We start from the raw sequence: 19202 nt of genomic DNA on the forward strand, positions 1-19202 counted from the left end.
AAGCCTGTGTTGTCAACACAACCAAGAGGAGTAGGAGAGGGGGAGGGAGTGGAGAGAGGAAACTCAGTGTGAACTTGACCTGGGATCATGATGGGAGTCTCCTGGGCCACTGTGATCAGTGCTCAGGAATGAATTGAAGGGCCCCCACCCCTGCCCCCACCATCCTCCGTTCCATAAACTGCAGCATCCTTGGTCGGCAGCCTTCTTTCTGAGCTCTTCTGTGTTTTCCTCTGCTATGTAAGGTAACCTTCTCACCCCCATCCCCCACCATAGCCTGATCCCACTGACACTGTAAACACCTTAACTTACATCTGCTCTAATGAAACACGAGGTGAGCATACACTTTGGGGTGATGTGTGGTGCTGTGCTAGCATTTTTCTTACTGTGGCCACGCGCACCGGTAAACAGTACACTAAAAGAGCTAATTCTTCATTCGTTTCTTCTTAGCTTGCTGATTGCTCATTTGACTGCTGTGGGCTACCTCAGGGTGAAATTTCTTTAACTCAGTGGTTCTCAAACATCGGTATGCATCGGAATCAACTGGAGGACTCGTTAGAATTCAGCTTTCTGGGTCCGAACCCAGAGTTCTGAGTCAGTAGGTCTGGATTTCTGCTTAGTCGCTCAGTCATGTTCGGCTCTGCAACTCTTTGGACTGTAGCCTGTCAGACTCTGTCCGTGGGACTTCTCTGGCAAGAATATTGGAGTAGGTTGCCATTTCCTTTTCCAGGGGATCTTCCTGACCCAGGGATCAAACCTGCATCTCCTTTGTCTCCTGCATTCCGAGTGGCTTCTTTACCCACTAAGCCATTGGGGAACTCTGGTCTGGGTTTGGAGCATTTGAGAATTTACGGTTTTAACAAGTTCACTGGGAGACACTGATGCTGCTGGTCTGGGGGCCATGCTTTGAGAACCACTGTTAAAAGTTACATTAAGTCATATCCTAAAAGGAAATTCTGTAATGAGAAATCGAGCTCTTCTAAGTATACTTTGATAATATGGCTATCTCCATATCAAAGAGAGTGAAGTTTGATTTTTATAAACATTAAATAATTCAGGCCTCAAACCATCTCTCCGCAAGAGAAAAAAGTTGTCAGAGAACAGAGGGCTAAGTTTTGGGGAATAAAATGGGCTCCCCATTTTATTAAATTTTATTAAATCCCAGCTCCCCCATCACTGGCTATTTAGGTTTGGTCATGGGACCCACTGAGGTTCATTGTCCTTCTCTGTAAAATGGGGATGATAGTAAGACTCCTCTCGTAGGATGGTTGTAAGGAGAAATGAGATGAGGCCTGGGAAGACTGTTCAGTGGCCAGCACAACAGGTGTAAGCGCTCAGTAGAGGCACTCTTACCATTACCTCAAGCCTTCGTCGAGCAGCTGCACACTTCTTTGCCAGACTCTGTGATAGAAACGAGATTAGTTACAAGTGCTGCTAGAGATAGTGGACATCCGCAGGGCAAGGGGGAAACAAGAACATCAACCTAGGTCTCATACCACTGAGGAAACTGGGTAAAGAGTATATGAGGTCCCTCTCTATTATTTCTTACTACTGCATGTAAACCTACAATTGTCTCAAAGTGGAAAGTTTAATTTAAAAAAAATTAACGAAACAAGAAATTAAGAGACAAAGCCCACAGGAGTTTCAGGGTCCAAGGAAGTCAGTCTAGTGTAAAGAGACTGCAGTCATGAATAAGGACCATTAAGTGTGTGTGAACGCTGCATGCAGTCCCTTCAGTCCCTGGGTGCTGGGGTAGGGCGGGTTGGGGCACAGGTGCGCTGCCTCGCTACATTTTCTCTGGTGGTGGGAGGGGGTCAGGTCATTGTACAAACAGTTCACTTAAACAGACTGCCACTAACAGGTCTTTTTTTCGCCCTGCCTCTTGCTCTTGCAGAAGCTGCAGAAGAAGGCTACCTGCCTCCAGCGAGGTGAGTACCCATTTCTTAATTGTGCAGCAGTGCAGCCCATCAACGAGGTTGCTTAGCCTGCCCCAAAGCAGGCAGTAAGCACAGGCCAGGTGTCTGTATTTCTCAGAAGAGTTGGGGGAAGAGGAGATAACAAACTGCAACCCACTGCAGCTTTCAATTAAATGAGAGATTAAATAAACTGCATTTAACAATCGTGCTGATGTTAAGTTGCAAAGATGGGTCTCTGAGGTCCTTTTATTTACGGTACAGTTGGGCTCAGTAAATTGAAGCATCAGCCTCCTAGTAACAGATCGGATTAGAGGCTACAGAGTGCTGTGGGCAGCTAGTATGATATTAGGAATCAGTATTGGGACAAAGGACTTTCTGGCTTTGGTGCACTCATTGTAATACTTTTGCCATGGAAGTATCAGCCTATGTGTCGCGCCCTCTGATGTGTCATGCGTTGAGCTGACCACTTTATACCGAGGTTCTCATGTCCTCTTCTCAAGAAGGCTGCAAAGTTGCTGGCTCAGTTTTCATTTTATAGCTAGAGATACTTGGGCTCAGAAAATTTGCCACTTGCAGAGCCACAATTCTAACCCACGTGTTCCCAAACTATTTTTTTAAGCTGAGATATAATGGATATGTACAACTGTATAAGTTCGAAATGCACAATATGTTGGTTCAGTACACATATTTCACAATATTGTTACTGGGGTAGCATTAACTTACACTAGCCAAGACCTCTATCACCTTACATAATTATCATTTCTTTTGAAAACAGTTAAAATTCTAGTCTCTCAGCAAGTTCAAGTTTATAATACAGCATTTTTTCTTTTACTATAGTCCCTATGTTGTGCATTGAGTCTCCAGAATTTATGTTGCAAGTTTGTACTCTTAACATCTCCAGTTTCCCCACTCCTCAGTCTCTGGTAGCTGCCGTTCTACGTTCTGCTTTTACAAGTTCAGGTATTTTATTCTTTTAAGATTCCACATATAAGTGATATTACATAGTAGTTGTCTTTTCTCTGACTTATTTAGCATAATGCCCTTGAGGTTCATCCATGTTGCAAATGGCAAGATGACCTTCTTTTTCAAGGCTGAATGATATTCCATATATATATATATATATCTTTATATATACACATGTCACATTTATAATATATTACATTCATATATCTTTAACATTTGTTATCTATCACATTTATATGCATATATATCTACTATATACACATATAGATTATATATATATTATATATCTCACACCTTCTTTACCCATTCATCTGTTGATAGCCATTTAGGTTGTTTCCATATCTTGGCCATTGTGAGTAATACTGCAGTCTACATAGGAGTGCAGGTGTCTGAGATCCTGTTTTCATTTCCTTTGGGTGTATACTGAGGAATAGGATTTCTGGGTCATACGGCATTTCAATTTTTAATTTTTTGAGGAACCACCATGCAATATTCCGTAATAGCTGTACTAATAGGTATGCCCAAACTGTTTTAAGTGTATCACCTTAATTCCTTCACAAAGATGCTCCTGTTCTCAAGAAGGTCAGTCTTAGAAGGAAAACTAAACCGAAAAATTATCATACTACCTATTCACTCATTAAATGTTTATAATAGTAGAATGTATTACATTTTATAATAGAGAAAGTTATAAGTTTCAGAGGTTGCAAAAATGTGGAGGGATCACTTTTCCTTGGGAAGTTTTAGTAGAAAACATATCAGTTAGCTATTACTACAGTAATACTACATAATAGCAATATAACATCAATAGTATACACAGTGAGTATGGGTTCAGTTGATGTGGGCTAGACTCAACTGACTGGCTCATATGTTGCAGACTATCCAGGCGATTTTGCAAATACTGAGTTAGAGTAGAACAGTGACAGTTTACATGGCATTGGGCAGGGATCCAGGAAGGGATGAAGAATAGAGGCATTAATTCAATCAACCTACCAGTGAAGATGCAACATTTGAAATAGTGTTAAGGGTAAACATCTGTCAGAAAACACAGGAAAAGACATCATAAGCAGAACCAAAAAGTGTGGTGTATCCTGTCTTCTTTTGGAAACTGAACTAGTTGAGTTAGAGTATAGAAAGTATAGTAAGAAATGGGAAGAAATGTCTTGTTAGAGGGAGACAGGAACCAAGTAATGGAGGATTCTGTACACCAAGGATTGGATGAGATGGTCTGGTTCAACAAGGAACAAACTGCATGGAGCTAGGTGAAATTCATGTGCTTTAGGAACCCCTAGTTCAATTGCCTATTTGAAAGAGTTCAGTGATGACACAGGGTAAGTCAGCTGCCTTGTATGTGCATTTGTGTGAAGGAGAGAAAGAATTAGACAGCCCAGGAGATGATCTGTGCTATGTACTCTATGAACACGGGCCCCAGTGTCGCAGTTTGAGGGGACAGTGTACTTCTGCTGGGCTCTAAGTCAGTCTTGGTTCCCTCCTGCCTTGAATGCTGTGATTCTCAGTGTGATTATGAGTGTGCTGGATAGTAGTGTTCAGCTTGATATGCATTTTCTCTACAGCTTGGCTCTGAACTAAGCTGACTTCTTCTCTGGCATTTTAACCATCCATTTCAACATGCAGGGCAGTGGGGCAGACTTACTGTGATAAGCAAGTATTGGGAAACTAGTCGGTCTCTGGCGTGACACCTTCTTGCTAAGGGATTTACAAGCACAGCTTCAGTTTGACTTTAAACAGTTTCCTTTGACTTTAAAACTTAATCTCATCTAAATTGAGACTTGCTATACCCCAGTGATGATATGGGCCATCATGTTGCGAGAGTGAAAGGCAAGAGCTGAAGAAGGACCAGAATACTTAGGTGTGGCTTCATGGAAGTAAAAAGAACTTGAAATGTATCCTGTAATGATAGGTCAGGATTACATAGGTTTACTTATTTGTTCCCTTTTGTGAGACTCCGTAGCTCAGACAGTAAAGAACCTGCCTGCAATGCAGGAGACCTGGGTTTGACTCCTGGGTCAGGAAGATCCCCTGGAAAAGGGAATGGCAACCCACTCCAGTGTTCTTGCCTGAAGAATTCCATGGACAGAGGAGCCTGGTGGGCTATAGTCTATGGGGTGGCAAAGAGTCAGACACAACTGAGCTGCTAGCACTTACACTTTCTAAGGTAGGTGAGGGTAGAGTATTAGTTCCAGAAATAATAACATTCTTGACTTATAGTAGGTAGATGGAAGAATGGATGGCTGGACTGACTGAAGGACAGACCGATGGATGTTCACTATAGAGCTAGAACATGATTGAAAGCAAGGTGGTAGAGAAGAAGGTTGCTGATGTGGAAAAGTAAGACATGACATTGAATTCTGAAATACATTAAGTGCCATGCTAAGGGTTTTGAATTTTATCTTGTAATGCTAAGAAATTACTTTGAACAAGTAAATGCCATGATGCTGAACATTCTTAGATACAACTTCCATGGAAACTGCTGCTTGTTTGGGAAGAACATCTTCCATGTTCATGGCATTAATCATCAATAAAGATATTAGATTAGAAATAGAGTATGTCAGATCTCATTACTGGAAGGGGACCTGGCAACTATCTGATGCAACAGGCCATATAGCATAATATCGACAAAAATCTGAGCTTTTAATCTCAGTCTTGCCACTTAACATTTATGTAGTCTTGGACAAATGTCTTAACTTCTGAAAACCTGTTTTACTTATGTAAAATGAGATATCAATAGTTTCTAACACATGCAGTTGTGGCATGGGTTAAATGAAATAATAGTTGTAAAGTGTTTAGTGCATTACCAAGTGTCTAGAAAGTGTTCAGTAAAGTTTGCTTACCTGTTATAAAACCTCTCACCAAGGACAGGGATTCATGTTCAGAACCTTATTCTCTTCAAAAATTCTTTGATGGGGAACTCATTGCCTGGAGATTTCAGTGTGTTTCTTTTGGGGGTCAGATTTTATTCATTTAACACATATTTGTTGAGCATCTACCATATGCCAAGTCCTCTTATATTGAGAATACATTGAAAATATAGCAGTGTATAAAACATATCTTACATGTGCCCCCACACACATTTGTTTGTTTATTCGAAAGTCCTTGAAGTTGGGCTGGAAAAGAAATGACTTCCTTATTCTACACTCTCAATCATCCATCCCAGATCTATGATTGATACAATGGATGTTGTCTCTACTCCTTTCTTTAAAAAAAAATATTTATCTATTTGGCCACATTGGGTCTTAAGTAGCAGCAGATGGGATCTTCATTGCATCATGCAGATCTTTGATTTCACTGGATGACCTTATAGTTTTGGCTCTAGGGCTTAGTTGCTCAGAGGCATGTGGGACCTTCGTTCCCTGACCAGGTATCAAACCTGCATCCCCTGAAATAAAGAGCTTCTATCAGTTTTAGTGTCTGAATCAGAGATCCCCTGACTCAGGACTACCCTCTGACTCTTCTTAATAGGAAAAAACCCATAATTATAGCTAATGAGAATTAGTTATAGCTAACTATAACTATAGTTATTCTTAACCACTGAATCAGCAGGGAAGTCCCCTTATTTTTTTCTTTACATGATGTTTTTAAAAATATCTAAGGACTACATTCTTCCCTAATCTCAAACTCTCATTGTTTTTAACCACTACTCACAAAACAGGGCTCTGTGTTTTTGCTGTATCTCTGTGGATATATTTTCTAATCCTCTTTTTAGGAACTCAGTGCATTTACAATAGCCATTTTTACTTCTAAGCCCCTTTATACTGTGTATTACATATAAGCGGCATTGTATAATGGAGCAAGTACAGGCCCAGGGTCAAATTAGCACGGGCTCAACCCCGCCTCTAATACAAGTCATTGAACAGCTCAGAGCTTTGATATGCACGTCTCTAAAGTGAACATAGTAATATCTACTTCATTGATCGTCACAAAGACTAAATGATATAGATTATATAAAGCTCGGGAGTACACAGAAGATGATCAATGAGTCTTAGTTTCTTCAGCCCTTGGCCTCTCCCTTTCTTCTTCTCCCTAGAATATTAATATCACATTAATGAAATGACTCTTTGGAGTTTATCCTTTGTCATCACTCTTTTACGCAAACCAAGCTAGCTGGCATGCCTCTTGAGTAAGCAGCTTCTATTTGTGGATGTGAGCAAAGCAGGTTAGTCCCAGGGCAGCAATCAGCCCTGGGTCTATGTCAGTACTTAGCAGAGTTGACTGTTGGCTAATATTTTATTCATTAGCTGTAACTATGGGTTTTTTCCTATTAAGAAGAGTCAGAGGGTAGTCCTGAGTCAGGAAATCTCTGATTCAGACACTAATGCAGAGAGAAGCTCTTTATTTCAGAATAGATTCAGACAGTACAATGTTTCTCTCATGTGAGGGTCTGTGGGTAGATCTTAGGAGTCCACCATATTCTCTCCCAAACCTTTAATTTTGATTTTCATTTTGCCAATAGTCTTTAAAAGATAATATAAGCCTGTTTTCAAGTCTGGATGGCCTCCTTCAACCTAGTACTTTGGAACATACTTTTGTGTTTATATTTTTGGTATTTCTACCCCACACAGAGTGGGGAATACAAGTGTCTTCTAGGGTTGAGCAGATTATGTGATCGTGTCTAGGGCCTATGTTATGACTAGGAAGAATAGATCCCAGGGAATGAATGCCTTTCCTAAGGCACTCAAGTAAAATAATGATAACAGAGAAATGACATGGTGGTTAAATAAGATATGGCTGTAGTTCTTGAACAGTGATAATGCTCTGAGGAAGAATATATATATGAGTTTTAAAGGTTACACTCCACTTACAGCTACTACAAATATTGGCCATATTCCCTCTGTTGTGTAGTGTATCATTGTAGCCTACCTTACATCCAGTAGTCTGTACCTCCTTCTTCCCCATCTATATACTGACCCTTCCCCTACAACAGGTAACCACTAGTTTGTTTTCTGTATCTGTGAGTCTACTTTTATAAGAAAAAAATTAAAGCATATTAGGATAATAAAATGGGATTGGAAATGAAACCAAGGAGGTAGAGGACCATCAGGAAAAGCCTTCCTGAGGCGGTGACATTTGGGCTGAGACCTCAATGATGAGGACCCTGTCATGGAGGGTCTAGAAGATGTTCCAAGGGAGAGACAGCTGGGGTGCGTTCTCAAGGAAGAACCACTCTGATGAGTTTCAAGAGCCAAAAACACAAGGAGTAAAGCTAAAACACAGTGTGCTAGGGTAGTGGTGGTGGTGATTCTTAGAAGCCATGGACTGAGTCTGGATTTTGCTCTAAATGCTTTGGGAAGCCAGGTAGTGAGCTGACGTTTACTTGGGGAAGATCAATCTGGATGCTGTATAAATAACATATAGTGGAGGAGCAGGTAGAAACAGGCAGATAGCCTAGGGAGCCATTGTGACAACAATGAAACAATGACAGTACTAGAAATAGTAGTCAATGCTGACATAGTGTCCGTTCTAAGTGTGTTAATGATTTCATTTGTGACAATCTTTAAGAAGTAGATGCAACTATTAAAGATTTTATAAATGAGAAACCTTGAGTCTCAGGCTAAATAACTTGACATGGCCACACTTCTAAGTTAAGGCCTAGTGGTTGAGAGGCAGATGGCCATACAGAAACATTCCAGGAAGCAGGAACAGCATGTGCAAAGTCCTTATGTAGGAGAGTGGATAGCATCCTTGTAAAACAGAGAGGAGGCCAGTGTGGTTAGAGTGTAATGAGGGAGGAAGAGGGTCATAGAAAGGAGTTTGGAGAGGTTTCTAGGGCTGAGATCATACAGGTGAGGCATTCGATGGTTTTGTTGTTATTTTTTGTTTAATTAGAAGATAGTTACTTTATGATATTATGATGATTTTTGCCATACATCAATGTGAATTAACATTGTTTTGTTGTTTTTAAATTAAGTAGCATAAGCCAGATTGTGACAAGGTCTAAGCTATCTTTTTAAAAGATCGTCCTGGCTGCTGTGTGGAGAATAGATGGTTGAAGGACCAGAGAAAAATGATACTTAATTAGTGTCTTAAAGAATAAGTAAGAGCTACTGTACAGTAGAGAGAATGCTACTTGATACTCTGTGGTAACCTAAGTGGGAAAGAAACCCAAAAAAGAGAGGGTACATGTGCATGTGTAGCTGATTCATTTTGCTATACAGTAGAAACTAACACAGCATTGTAAAGCAACTACACTCCAATTAAAAAAGTAATGTAAAAAAAGACCTACCCACTTGTTAGTCGTCATAATAAACGAAAATTACCAAGCTGGAAAAAAAAAAAAGAGTAAGTGAAAGTTTGTGGAAAGGACATTAGAGGTAAGGTTATTACAAGCAGAGGAACCACACATGCAAAAGCACAGAGGCAAGAAGCATCCTGGTGTGCCGAGGAGCCACAGTAACTGGTCATAATTAGAATGTACAGTAGCAGTCTGTGTAGCGTGCAATAATAGTTCAACCAGTACTGGCTGAATAATATAATGGACTTAGATGGTTCATAGCTTGATACTCAATTATTTACAGTCTGTTTTTGTTATTTTCTAGATTCTTGGGTGTAGTTCAGCTTCCTGTCTGAATTATAAATTCTTTGAAAGTGGGGAGAGAATCAAATACTTCTTTCTTACCAGCTACATAACTTTGAGGTTGAACAACACAGCAATACTTGAAAACAAGAAGATCGACGGAATGTGTTCTAAGGAGTTAAGAGCACAGGCTTTGCGGTCAGATAGCCTTAGGTTTATATTTTGAGCTCCACACTAGCTGTGTGATCTTAGAAGGGATATTTAATATCTCTGGGCCTCCGATTTCCTCACATGGGAAAATGGAGAAATCAATAAATCCTACCTTTTTGGGTTGCTGTGAGGATCAAGATACGTATCTATAATTCCACAAAGTGCCCAGCAATGTTGTAAACACTTGATAAATGGCAGCGATTTGTCATGTGTTTGGAGTAGCAGGGTTTGTCCGTAACAAGGTCTAGGGCTGCAGGCAGCGGCTGGCTTCAGGAGGTCTGTTTCCTAGGAAAGCCTGCCAGTAGCTCAGAGGATGACCCTGCCTTTCACTTTTTAAAACAAATGCTCTCAGATATGGTATCCCACCTCAAAGCAGACACCCTGAAAATTGAAATTCAGGTATTTTAAAGCTTGACCTTAATAATAAAAATGAGGACTTGTGGTTATCTTTTATTCATGTGGCGAAAGTTGCCACTGGATTATTGAGAAATTGCTTAGTGGTTGCATTAGTAGAAGTCAGGGTGCGTTTAAAGAGTCATTCCTAAGTTCATCAGTGATTTCATTGATTCTTTTAAGTAATACTATTAAGGTTAAGTAATACTATTCTTATAAGTGATAATATCAGGCATAGAGAAATATAGTAACTGCCTTGTCACATGTTCCCCATATAATGACTGCTATATAGAAAAATTGATCTGTAAAACCATTGGATCAACCTAACCAAATTTTGAAAAATATCATCTAAAACCCACTTTTAAGCTCCATGACCTTCACTATCACTCTGGGGCTTCAACATTTTCATTTCTCATTTTTCCTGGTTCCTGTAGTTCCAAGGAAAAAAGCAATGGACTAGGAATTAGAAGGCCTGTTTTCCTGACCCACAGTGGTACTGTCTTGAGTGAGTTACTGAAGCTCTGCAGGCCTCAGTTTCCACATGTGCAAAATGCCTTGTCATGCTACTGAGAGGATTCAAGGAGAGAATGTATATAACATTAGCATGAATGGAGTTTGGTCAAAGAGGGAATGAGGGCATGTGAGTTAGTGAGTGAGAAGTCTCAGCGCTTCTGTACCTCCCCATCTTCAGCACACACAATGGTCTCTCCTCATGGCTTTGCTTCACAGTTGGTTTGGTCCTCTTGGGTCCTCTTTGTGGTGTGTGCCAGTGACCTCCTCCTGTAATGACTTCCACTGCTGTCAGAGCTGTTCTTGTCTGTTTGACCTCAGCTGGCTCTTCCATTTTTCCAAGAAATTCTACAACAGAGTGATTGGAAACCAAGATTCTGCACTTAAATATCTGGCTTCTAATCTCTGCTCTGCTGCTTACTACTGTGACCTAGGTGGTGCCTCAGTTTTCTCATTTGAACATGGAAAAAGTGATAGTATCTTCATAGGGTCAATTGAGAATCAAATAAATTGAGAAATATACTTGGAACAGTGCCTAGCACAAAGTAAGGGAATAAAAGTTATTAGCTATTATTATTGTTAACATGCCCTCCTTATGAATGAGATCAGTGGTTTCACAAAGTAGTTTCAAAGTTAATAATATTACTCCTAAAACTGAGATTATAGTAATAACATTTACGTGGTCATTGTATTAGTCAGAGTTCTTCAGAGGAATAGAACCAGTAAGATATGTATTTTATGTATTTATGCATTACATATTAGATTGCATATATTACATATATAATATTTCATTACTTATTAAGTCTGAGGAATTGGCTCACACAGTTATAGAGGCCAAGAAGTCCCATGATCTGCCATCTATAATCAGAAAAGCCAGTGGTGTAATTCCAAGTCCAACAGCCTGAGAACAGGGTAGCCAATGGTATAAATCCCAGTCCAAGGGCAGGAGATGAGTTGACATGACCCAGATCAACAGATGAGCCAGGACAAATTGAGTGAATTCCTCTTTCCTCCTCCTTTGTTTCTGTTCAGACCCTGAATGGATTGCATGATGCCTACTTGTATTAGGGAGGGCAGTCTGCTCTACTGAACCCACTGACCCAAATGCTAACTTCATCCAGAAACACTCTCTAAACAGTTCTAGAAATAATATTTATCAGGACACTCTGTGACCAGTCAAGTTGACACATAAAATTAACCATCCCTTTAGTCACTGTACTTTTGTGGCCCTTATGTAAAGAGAGTTGAGTTACCCATTCATGAATTAGAAATAAATACCTAATGTCCAGGGCTGAACGACATTGCTTGTTGTTGATGCTATTGTAGAGTCATAGTAGAATCTGCAAAGTTATGAATCATGCAGGAGTAGGAATCGGGCATGCACACACACATGTGTATACATGTATATGTACATAAACATATATAGGATACATAAAATCATGTATAAACTGATAGTAAAATCAAATACAAAGATGTATATGTAGCAGTGTGTGTGTGTGTGTGTTCTGTAAAAATGGTAGAAGTGTAAGAACCGGTGGTGGAGGCAGTAGAAGCTGAAGTCCAGGTGGTTGATGTGCGTAGAGGGGGAAATGGTAGTAAGTATTACTGTTAATGGAAGTTGTGAACTCTTTGTACCAAGCACTGTGCTAAACGCAGCATAATGACAATCATCTCATCCTCATCAGAAAGAGGCTTAAAGGAAGAAGAGACTTGGATCCAACTATGTATGCAGGGTCACAGCCAGGTAAAGCTGGCTAGAGTTGTGAAGATTCCACCCTAAAAGCCTCTATTTCCAGAAGTGTGTCTCTCCTTATAGCCATTCTGGTCAACTACTTCATCTTTAACCATTATCTAATATTTAGAAGACAGAGCTTGGAATAGCTTATGAGGAAACATATATTTAAAATTTTTCCATGCAATTTTGTAAACCTGGCACAAATGCATTTTGAGATCCAGTTTAGATAGAATGGATGCCATTGTTTGTAGTCTACTTACCAGTCATTTGATCCAAGAATTAATTCTTTCATTCAGGAATTTCTTAGGGTAAAACCCTACGGGGAGGTTAGTCTCACAAGAAGTATTTATTGGAGATAGAAACTTTTCCACTTTGGGACTTTGGGTAATCGAGAGATCAGATGGCCTTGTCCTTGTCACCAGGAACCTGTAGGGCGTCACAGGGAGCAGCTGGCTAAGCGACAACTGCTCTTCCTGGTTCCAGAACTGGTGGACCATCGAAACAATGGAATAAGTTGGATTTTCAGCTTAGGTCCACATCCCTGATAAACAGATGAAAAGTAGGGCACACTGGTTTTGTTGTGTAAGTCTCAGTCTTTCTATTTTAATGCAGGTTCTTTAGATTTTCCAGAACTGTCTTGCAGTGAAAGTTTTTTGACTCATCCTCATGCAGTGTAGCATAGGAGAAGATGAGCATGGAAATGTACCTGTCAGGCACTTCCCACATGTTAACTCAGTTATTCCACCACTGAACCGCTGCTGACCCGGTGAAGAAGCGAAGGCTCTGAGAAGCTAACTGCTCGAGATCACATGACCAGTGAGAGGTGGATGGGATGAATCTAGGTACAGTGTCCAGCATGTAGTACCCTCAGCAATTAGCAGCTGATCCTGTCGTGGAAAACTTCACTGTTTCACCAAGTGAATAGGTGTTTGAATATGCTGTGTGAGCTGCTTCCCTAGCATGTACAGTCTGATACAGAGGTTGCTTACTTATTTTCTTCAAAGGAGAGTGGTGGCCCAGGGGTGGACATGGCAAGTGGAAACAACCATGAGAGGAAGTCACAAGTCTGTGTTTCATCAAGAGAGTCCAAAAATCTGTTTAGAAGATAGGTTTCTAAGGGTCCAAATACAGTTAGAAAATACTTGCTTTTATAAGTCATCTTTAACATTTACAGTGCATTTACAGAGTTCTTGTTTCTCCAGGAACATAATGTTGAAGGTATCATTAAGAAACATTAATGTTTTATTATGTAATATTTAAATTACTAGAGGTTTTCTATAAGAAAGGCAGAAAAGATAAAAACCTGATGCTAAATGCTAGTAATAAAAGGAACTTTCCAAAATGCAAACCTCAACACTTCTATTTTAAAATACTGTAATTTTAATAGTATAATAAATTTGTAGCACAATTTTGGTAGAATGCCTATATGCAGAGGGCAGATATTTCATTCAATATCTATAATATACCTTTCAAGTAGATTTTATGATTACTGTTTTGTGGAGTAGGAAGCTGAAGATTTAAGGTATTTATTCAATACTTTTAAAACTAGAAAATGGAAGAGAGAGGATTCAAATTCAAATCTGTCTGACCACGAGCTCCGAGTCTGTCAGTAATTCAGTGTTGCCACCCAATGATGTCTAAAGTCCTAGATACAGACTGTACACAAATATTTTAATAAATGTGGAAACAAAGAAATTGAAACATAGATATATTTAAATTATAGAATCATTTCTTCCCAGAAATCCAGGTACATTATATTGACCCATGTCATGTTAAATCAAGGTGTATCTCAGATCTTGTTTTAATGGACCAGGAAAAAGATAAAACACATTCTCAGATGACAGAAAGGGAAGTTTAAATACATGTACAGTGTCATTTTCCCCTTTTACCATAAATCCTAGGACTGCTTCTCTATAATGACAACATCTGAAGATGACTTTTTTTAATGCTCTGTTGAAATTCTTTTTGATAATCTGAAGTCAGATATTTATTCATTTCTGACAAAAGTAGTCCAAGAAATTGATTAGATATCTTCTTTCAACATTTCCACAAATTGTTTCTAATTAATAAAGTTAATTTACCATAGACCCATGGAGATTGTTAGGTCACTGGAGCATAAGATGCATGGCATAGTCTATAATTTAAGAACATTTCTCTCGATTATTTTATGCAGGGAGAGGAGAACAAAATAGTGAGGGGAGAAATTACTGATGCATTAGAGTTCATATTTTTTCCTCTTCAGCAAAATGAACTGCTCATACATTTTTAAAATATTATAGAGATTATGAAAGAAAAACCTGAAATAACCAAAGTGGTCAAACACAGATGGGGAATTGAGTGGAATATGCTTATAATATAAAATAAATGTAGGGAAACAGAGGAAGAAGTCCACCCTTTCCATTGTCTATAACTATAGGAATGAGGGGAAAACTGGAAGGAGACCAAAACGTGAAGAGCTCACTTGTGTGACAGTGGAAGGATTATGGATGATTTGTCTGTCTCTCTCCTATCCACAGTCCGGGTGAAGAAGTGATTTTCCGTTTGCTGTAGACACAATCGAAGGAAGCCCTCTTCCTTTCACTCCCTAGTCCTGTTTTTTTCTTCCCAGAGCAACTCCAACTATGAATATTAGAGTGTATCCATTTGTAGTTCTTATTCTTCAGCTACAAACTCAGATATCTGTTAAAGACACAGAATTTTACATTTTTGTATAAACAGCATCTTGTTTATCCTTCTGAAACTTGAATTTTTTCAAAGCTGTTTTCATATTCTATCTATGCTGATGCATGTACAGCTAGTTTATTCATTATAATTGCATAGTATATATATTTCATCATATGAATGTATCATGATTCATGTATTTTCTAATTGAGGGACATTGAAATTGTTTTTTATCTTCACATTTTCCAATGATATTGCAGTGATCATCCTCATGTATTTCCAGGTGAATATATGCAAGTTTCTCTAGGTTATTTACTTAAAGTAGAAATTGCTAAATAATAGTAAATAAGAAACTTCAGTTTTACTATAATAAGTATTGAAAAATTATCTCCCAAAATGGTTGTCCTCTCAAACCAGTATAAAGAGTTTCTCCGTGTTCTTGCCAAATGTGGTGTCCTTTTCCAGTTGGGGGATTCTTGCTAAACTGATGGATGTAAATGAAATTCTCATTGTCTTGACTCCATCTCCCTGTTGACCATAAGACTTCAAATTTACTTTTGTAAACGATTCCATCTTTTTCTTCTGTGATGTCTATCATGTCCTTTTGTTCAATTGTCTATGGATTTGACTTTTTCCTATTTCAGGCGTTCCCAATAGAGTTTAGATATCAACTAAAGTTTATTAGACTTCATTTTTAAGTGTGGTATTTGTTGGCATTTAATCTAGTTGAGAGAGTTTATCTACATGGAAATTTTGTTTATATCTATTAAAATAATTATGAGTTTTTCCCTCTCATTGTTTCAATGTGATTCATTGCAGTGATAGATTGTCTGATGTTGAGCATCCTTGAAGTCTTGGAATAAATTTTAGTTATTCTTAAGTTGATTTTAATACTAATTTATTTAGTACTTAGTGAGTGTGGGTTAAAGTTTCTTACATGAAACTGGGCTTTATTTTTATTTCAATGTTTGATCTTTTTGTGGTTTTCATATCAAAATTACACTATCCTCTGAAAATGAGTAAAGTAATTTTTCTCTTTTTCTATCCTCTGAAACTTTGCTAAAATTTTCTCATAAAACATAGTGGACGAAAAGGAGAGAGACGCATTGAGTGTGGAGGTGGGTGTGAGTATTATTGATTTGAGCCCTTTAATGGTTTGTTGGCCTACTAGTCTTTCTAGTTCTTCAGTCACTGTGATAATTTTATATTTCCCTACTAATTTGCCAAATTTCCCTAAAATTTCAAATTTATTGGCAGAGAGCTGATCTTAATATTTTCTTAGATTTCTAAAAATCTGAAACAAACTGTAGTTTTGTCCCCTTTTGTATCTGTAATTCGTGTGTGTGTATGGATATATGTGTGCCTTCCCTCATTGTCTTGATCAGTCATGCTAACGTGTGGTCTGATATTAATAGACCTACCTAAGCTTTCTTTTGGAAAGTTTGCTTTACACTCTTTCTCCATTGATATGGGAGCTTTGGTTTATCTGGTAGTTTTTAGCAGCATTAGCAAGATTTTTGCAACATCCAGTCAGATACTCTCCATTTTCTTTACAGTAGACTAATCTATGTGCATTTTTTGTGATTCTTGATCAGTCTGGACTTTTTCCTATTTTATGTTTTAGACTTACCATGCAACTTCCTTATGTGCATTTTTTCCTTTCCTGCCTTCTTAATATTTAAGCTTTCTCATTTAGTATTTTCCTTCTACCAGTTAGAGGAAAACAACAGAATGGGAAAGACTAGAGATCTCTTCAAGAAAATTAGAGATACCAAGGGAACATTTCATGCAAAGATGGGCACAATAAAGGACAGAAATGGTATGGGCCTAACAGAAGCAGAAGATAATAAGAAGTGGCAAGAATACACAGAAGACCTGTACAAAAATGATCTTCATGACCCAGATTATCATGATGGTGTGATCACTCACCTAGAGCCACACATCCTGGGATGTGAAGTCAAGTGGGCCTTAGGAAGCATTACTATGAACAAAGCTAGTGGAGGTAATGGAATTCCAATTGAGCTGTTTAAAATCCTAAAAGATGATGCTGTGAAAGTGCTGCACTCAATATGCCAGCAAATTTGGAAAACTCAGCAGTGGCCACAGGACTGGAAAAGGTCCATTTTCATTCCAATCCCAAAGAAAGGCAATACCAAAGAATGCTCACACTACCACATAATTGCACTTATCTCACACACTAGTAAAGTAATGCTCAAATTTCTCCAAGCCAGGCTTCAGCAATACGTGAGCCATGAACTTCCAGATGTTCAAGCTGGTTTTAGAAAATGCAGAGGAACCAGGCCCTTCATTCGATCTTTTGACTACCTATAGTGACTCATCTTCTTGTGTGATTAGCATTTTCCATTATAAGCCTGTTTTGAGTAGGAATTCTTCCCTTGGGGAACCATAGGTACTATGGGAGTGGGAGCATCTTTACAGAATGACTTCAGGTTTCCTTCACAGGGGAGCTGGTGGTGGCGGTGGTGGTGGGGATTTGGCTTCTAACAGCAGGTTGGCTTTGGGTCTCAGGAACACACAGGTAATATACATTTAGAACCCCATCCCCTCGGTGCTGGGCTGTAGATTTTCTGCCTTCTCCTGGGTGACTCTTGGAGCTACAACTGCCCTCCTCAGATGGGAGGCTTTCCTGCTTGCTCCTTGGGAGAGTGCATGGTTATTACAATTAGTTTTACAGATGGGATGGTGTTTTGTGACCTTGGACCTTATTCTTTTAGCTCAGTTTCAGCTTCCCATTCAGTTGAGGCCTGTGGCTCAGACTGAATTTAAATCCCCAGCCATCCAGTCACTGGGATTTTTTTTTATTTGATCCCAACTTCCCATGGAGTCCCTTGGCTGCAATATTAATGGCAAATTTCCTCTCTATGTCTGGCACCTGGGGGGTTTTACCTTACTGATTTCTAGGTAAATTATGGGTTCTTTATATAATTCTTTACATTGTTATATTTCATCCAGAAATCTTCTGTATTGAAAGTGTGCCTTCCGTATTGGCCATAGGTCACCACATTGGCCAGACTTACTTATATTACTTCTCTAATGAAGAAAAAAATACCCAGAGTTTGAAAACGTGTTTTAAAAATGTTTTGCTTTAAGTAACCTTTTTTTCTCCACATTTCTCAGTGCTGGATTTGAAGAACCACATAATTATGAGGCAACAGTTTCCTATCTGAGAAACTCCGGCAGCTCCATTAACCTGTGCACTGCAAAAAAAATTGCTGATTGTAAGTGTGCTAAACCAATTAATATTGTAACCCTGTACGGTATGAAAATATATCCAAAATGGTATTTCCCCCAGCTAACTCTGAGTTTAAAAGTTAACAGCCATGCTGCTTTACTGTCACATTTCTCTTTTTTCCCCCTCTTCCAGCCCCTTAAATATATAAATAAACCCCGCTGTGCATCCGTGCTCTCTCCCAGCTCCTGGTGCTGCCTTCTCATTACTTTCTTCTTTCCTTCACCAATCTGCTTAGACGCTTTGCCTTTTGTAGATACATGGGAGGGAAAATCAAATTATGGTGATTCACTTTTCTTCCTTCTCCTCCCATGGAAACTTCATCTCTCTTCTCTTGGTGTCTGTGTGGAAGTCCCCTGGTACCTCTGTGTGTGGAGAAGGGAGATAGCGGACTAGAGGAATGAGGTCCTTGTGTTTAACCTGAATAGGAGCAGAGGATTCATTCAATGGATCTGACCACTGGTTCGGAGCTGGGTCTTCCTGCCTCTGGTATTACTGACAAAGCTCAGACCTTTCCATGAAAAAAGAGACTATCTCAGGCAAGATGGTGAAGAATCAGAAACTCATAGCATTTCTTCAGGTGTCTGTGTCTTTGTTCTGCCTCTATCAGTAGAATCAACCAGTTCTCTACAATAGGCATAAATATTAGTGCTAGAATAAACACCAGTGTTTACTGAGCTGTGCTGTGGGCCACAGTCCTGTTAAAGGTCCTCTGTTCGCATGCCCTTTGATACAGCCGCTGTATTCACCCACTTTTATAGACAGAAAACTGAAAATTAGAGAGACTGAGTTGCATAAGGTCACACAGGTAATATGTGGAAGGGCTATACTGTGTAACAGCTCAGACTGCCTCTAAGATCCATGCTTTTCCCACAGTTTTATGCTGCTTCTCATTCAAGAGTGTTTGACTTCCCTGAAAGGAGAGTTAGAGATCCCCTGCTGCAACCTCTTTATTGTACAGACAAGAAGCCCAGGGCTCTGGGAGAGGAAGTAATTTGCCTGGGAACACGTGCTTAGGAAGTTCATGGGTAAGAGTTA

The 19202-nt window shown here is 39.2% G+C and overlaps 1 protein-coding gene across 1 annotated transcript in view; it reads left to right on the forward strand.

Moving 5' to 3' along the window:
- FYB2 (FYN binding protein 2) overlaps positions 1 to 19202 on the forward strand; it is a 70848-nt gene that overhangs the window by 5212 nt on the left and 46434 nt on the right. The window contains exons 3-4 of the mRNA XM_065909327.1: positions 1892 to 1925; positions 18053 to 18153. Coding sequence (XP_065765399.1) covers positions 1892 to 1925; positions 18053 to 18153 — 135 coding nt within the window. The remainder of the gene's footprint in view (positions 1 to 1891; positions 1926 to 18052; positions 18154 to 19202) is intronic.

The sequence above is a fragment of the Muntiacus reevesi genome, chromosome 1 (assembly GCF_963930625.1).
Source record: "Muntiacus reevesi chromosome 1, mMunRee1.1, whole genome shotgun sequence".
Classification (NCBI taxonomy): domain Eukaryota; kingdom Metazoa; phylum Chordata; class Mammalia; order Artiodactyla; family Cervidae; genus Muntiacus; species Muntiacus reevesi.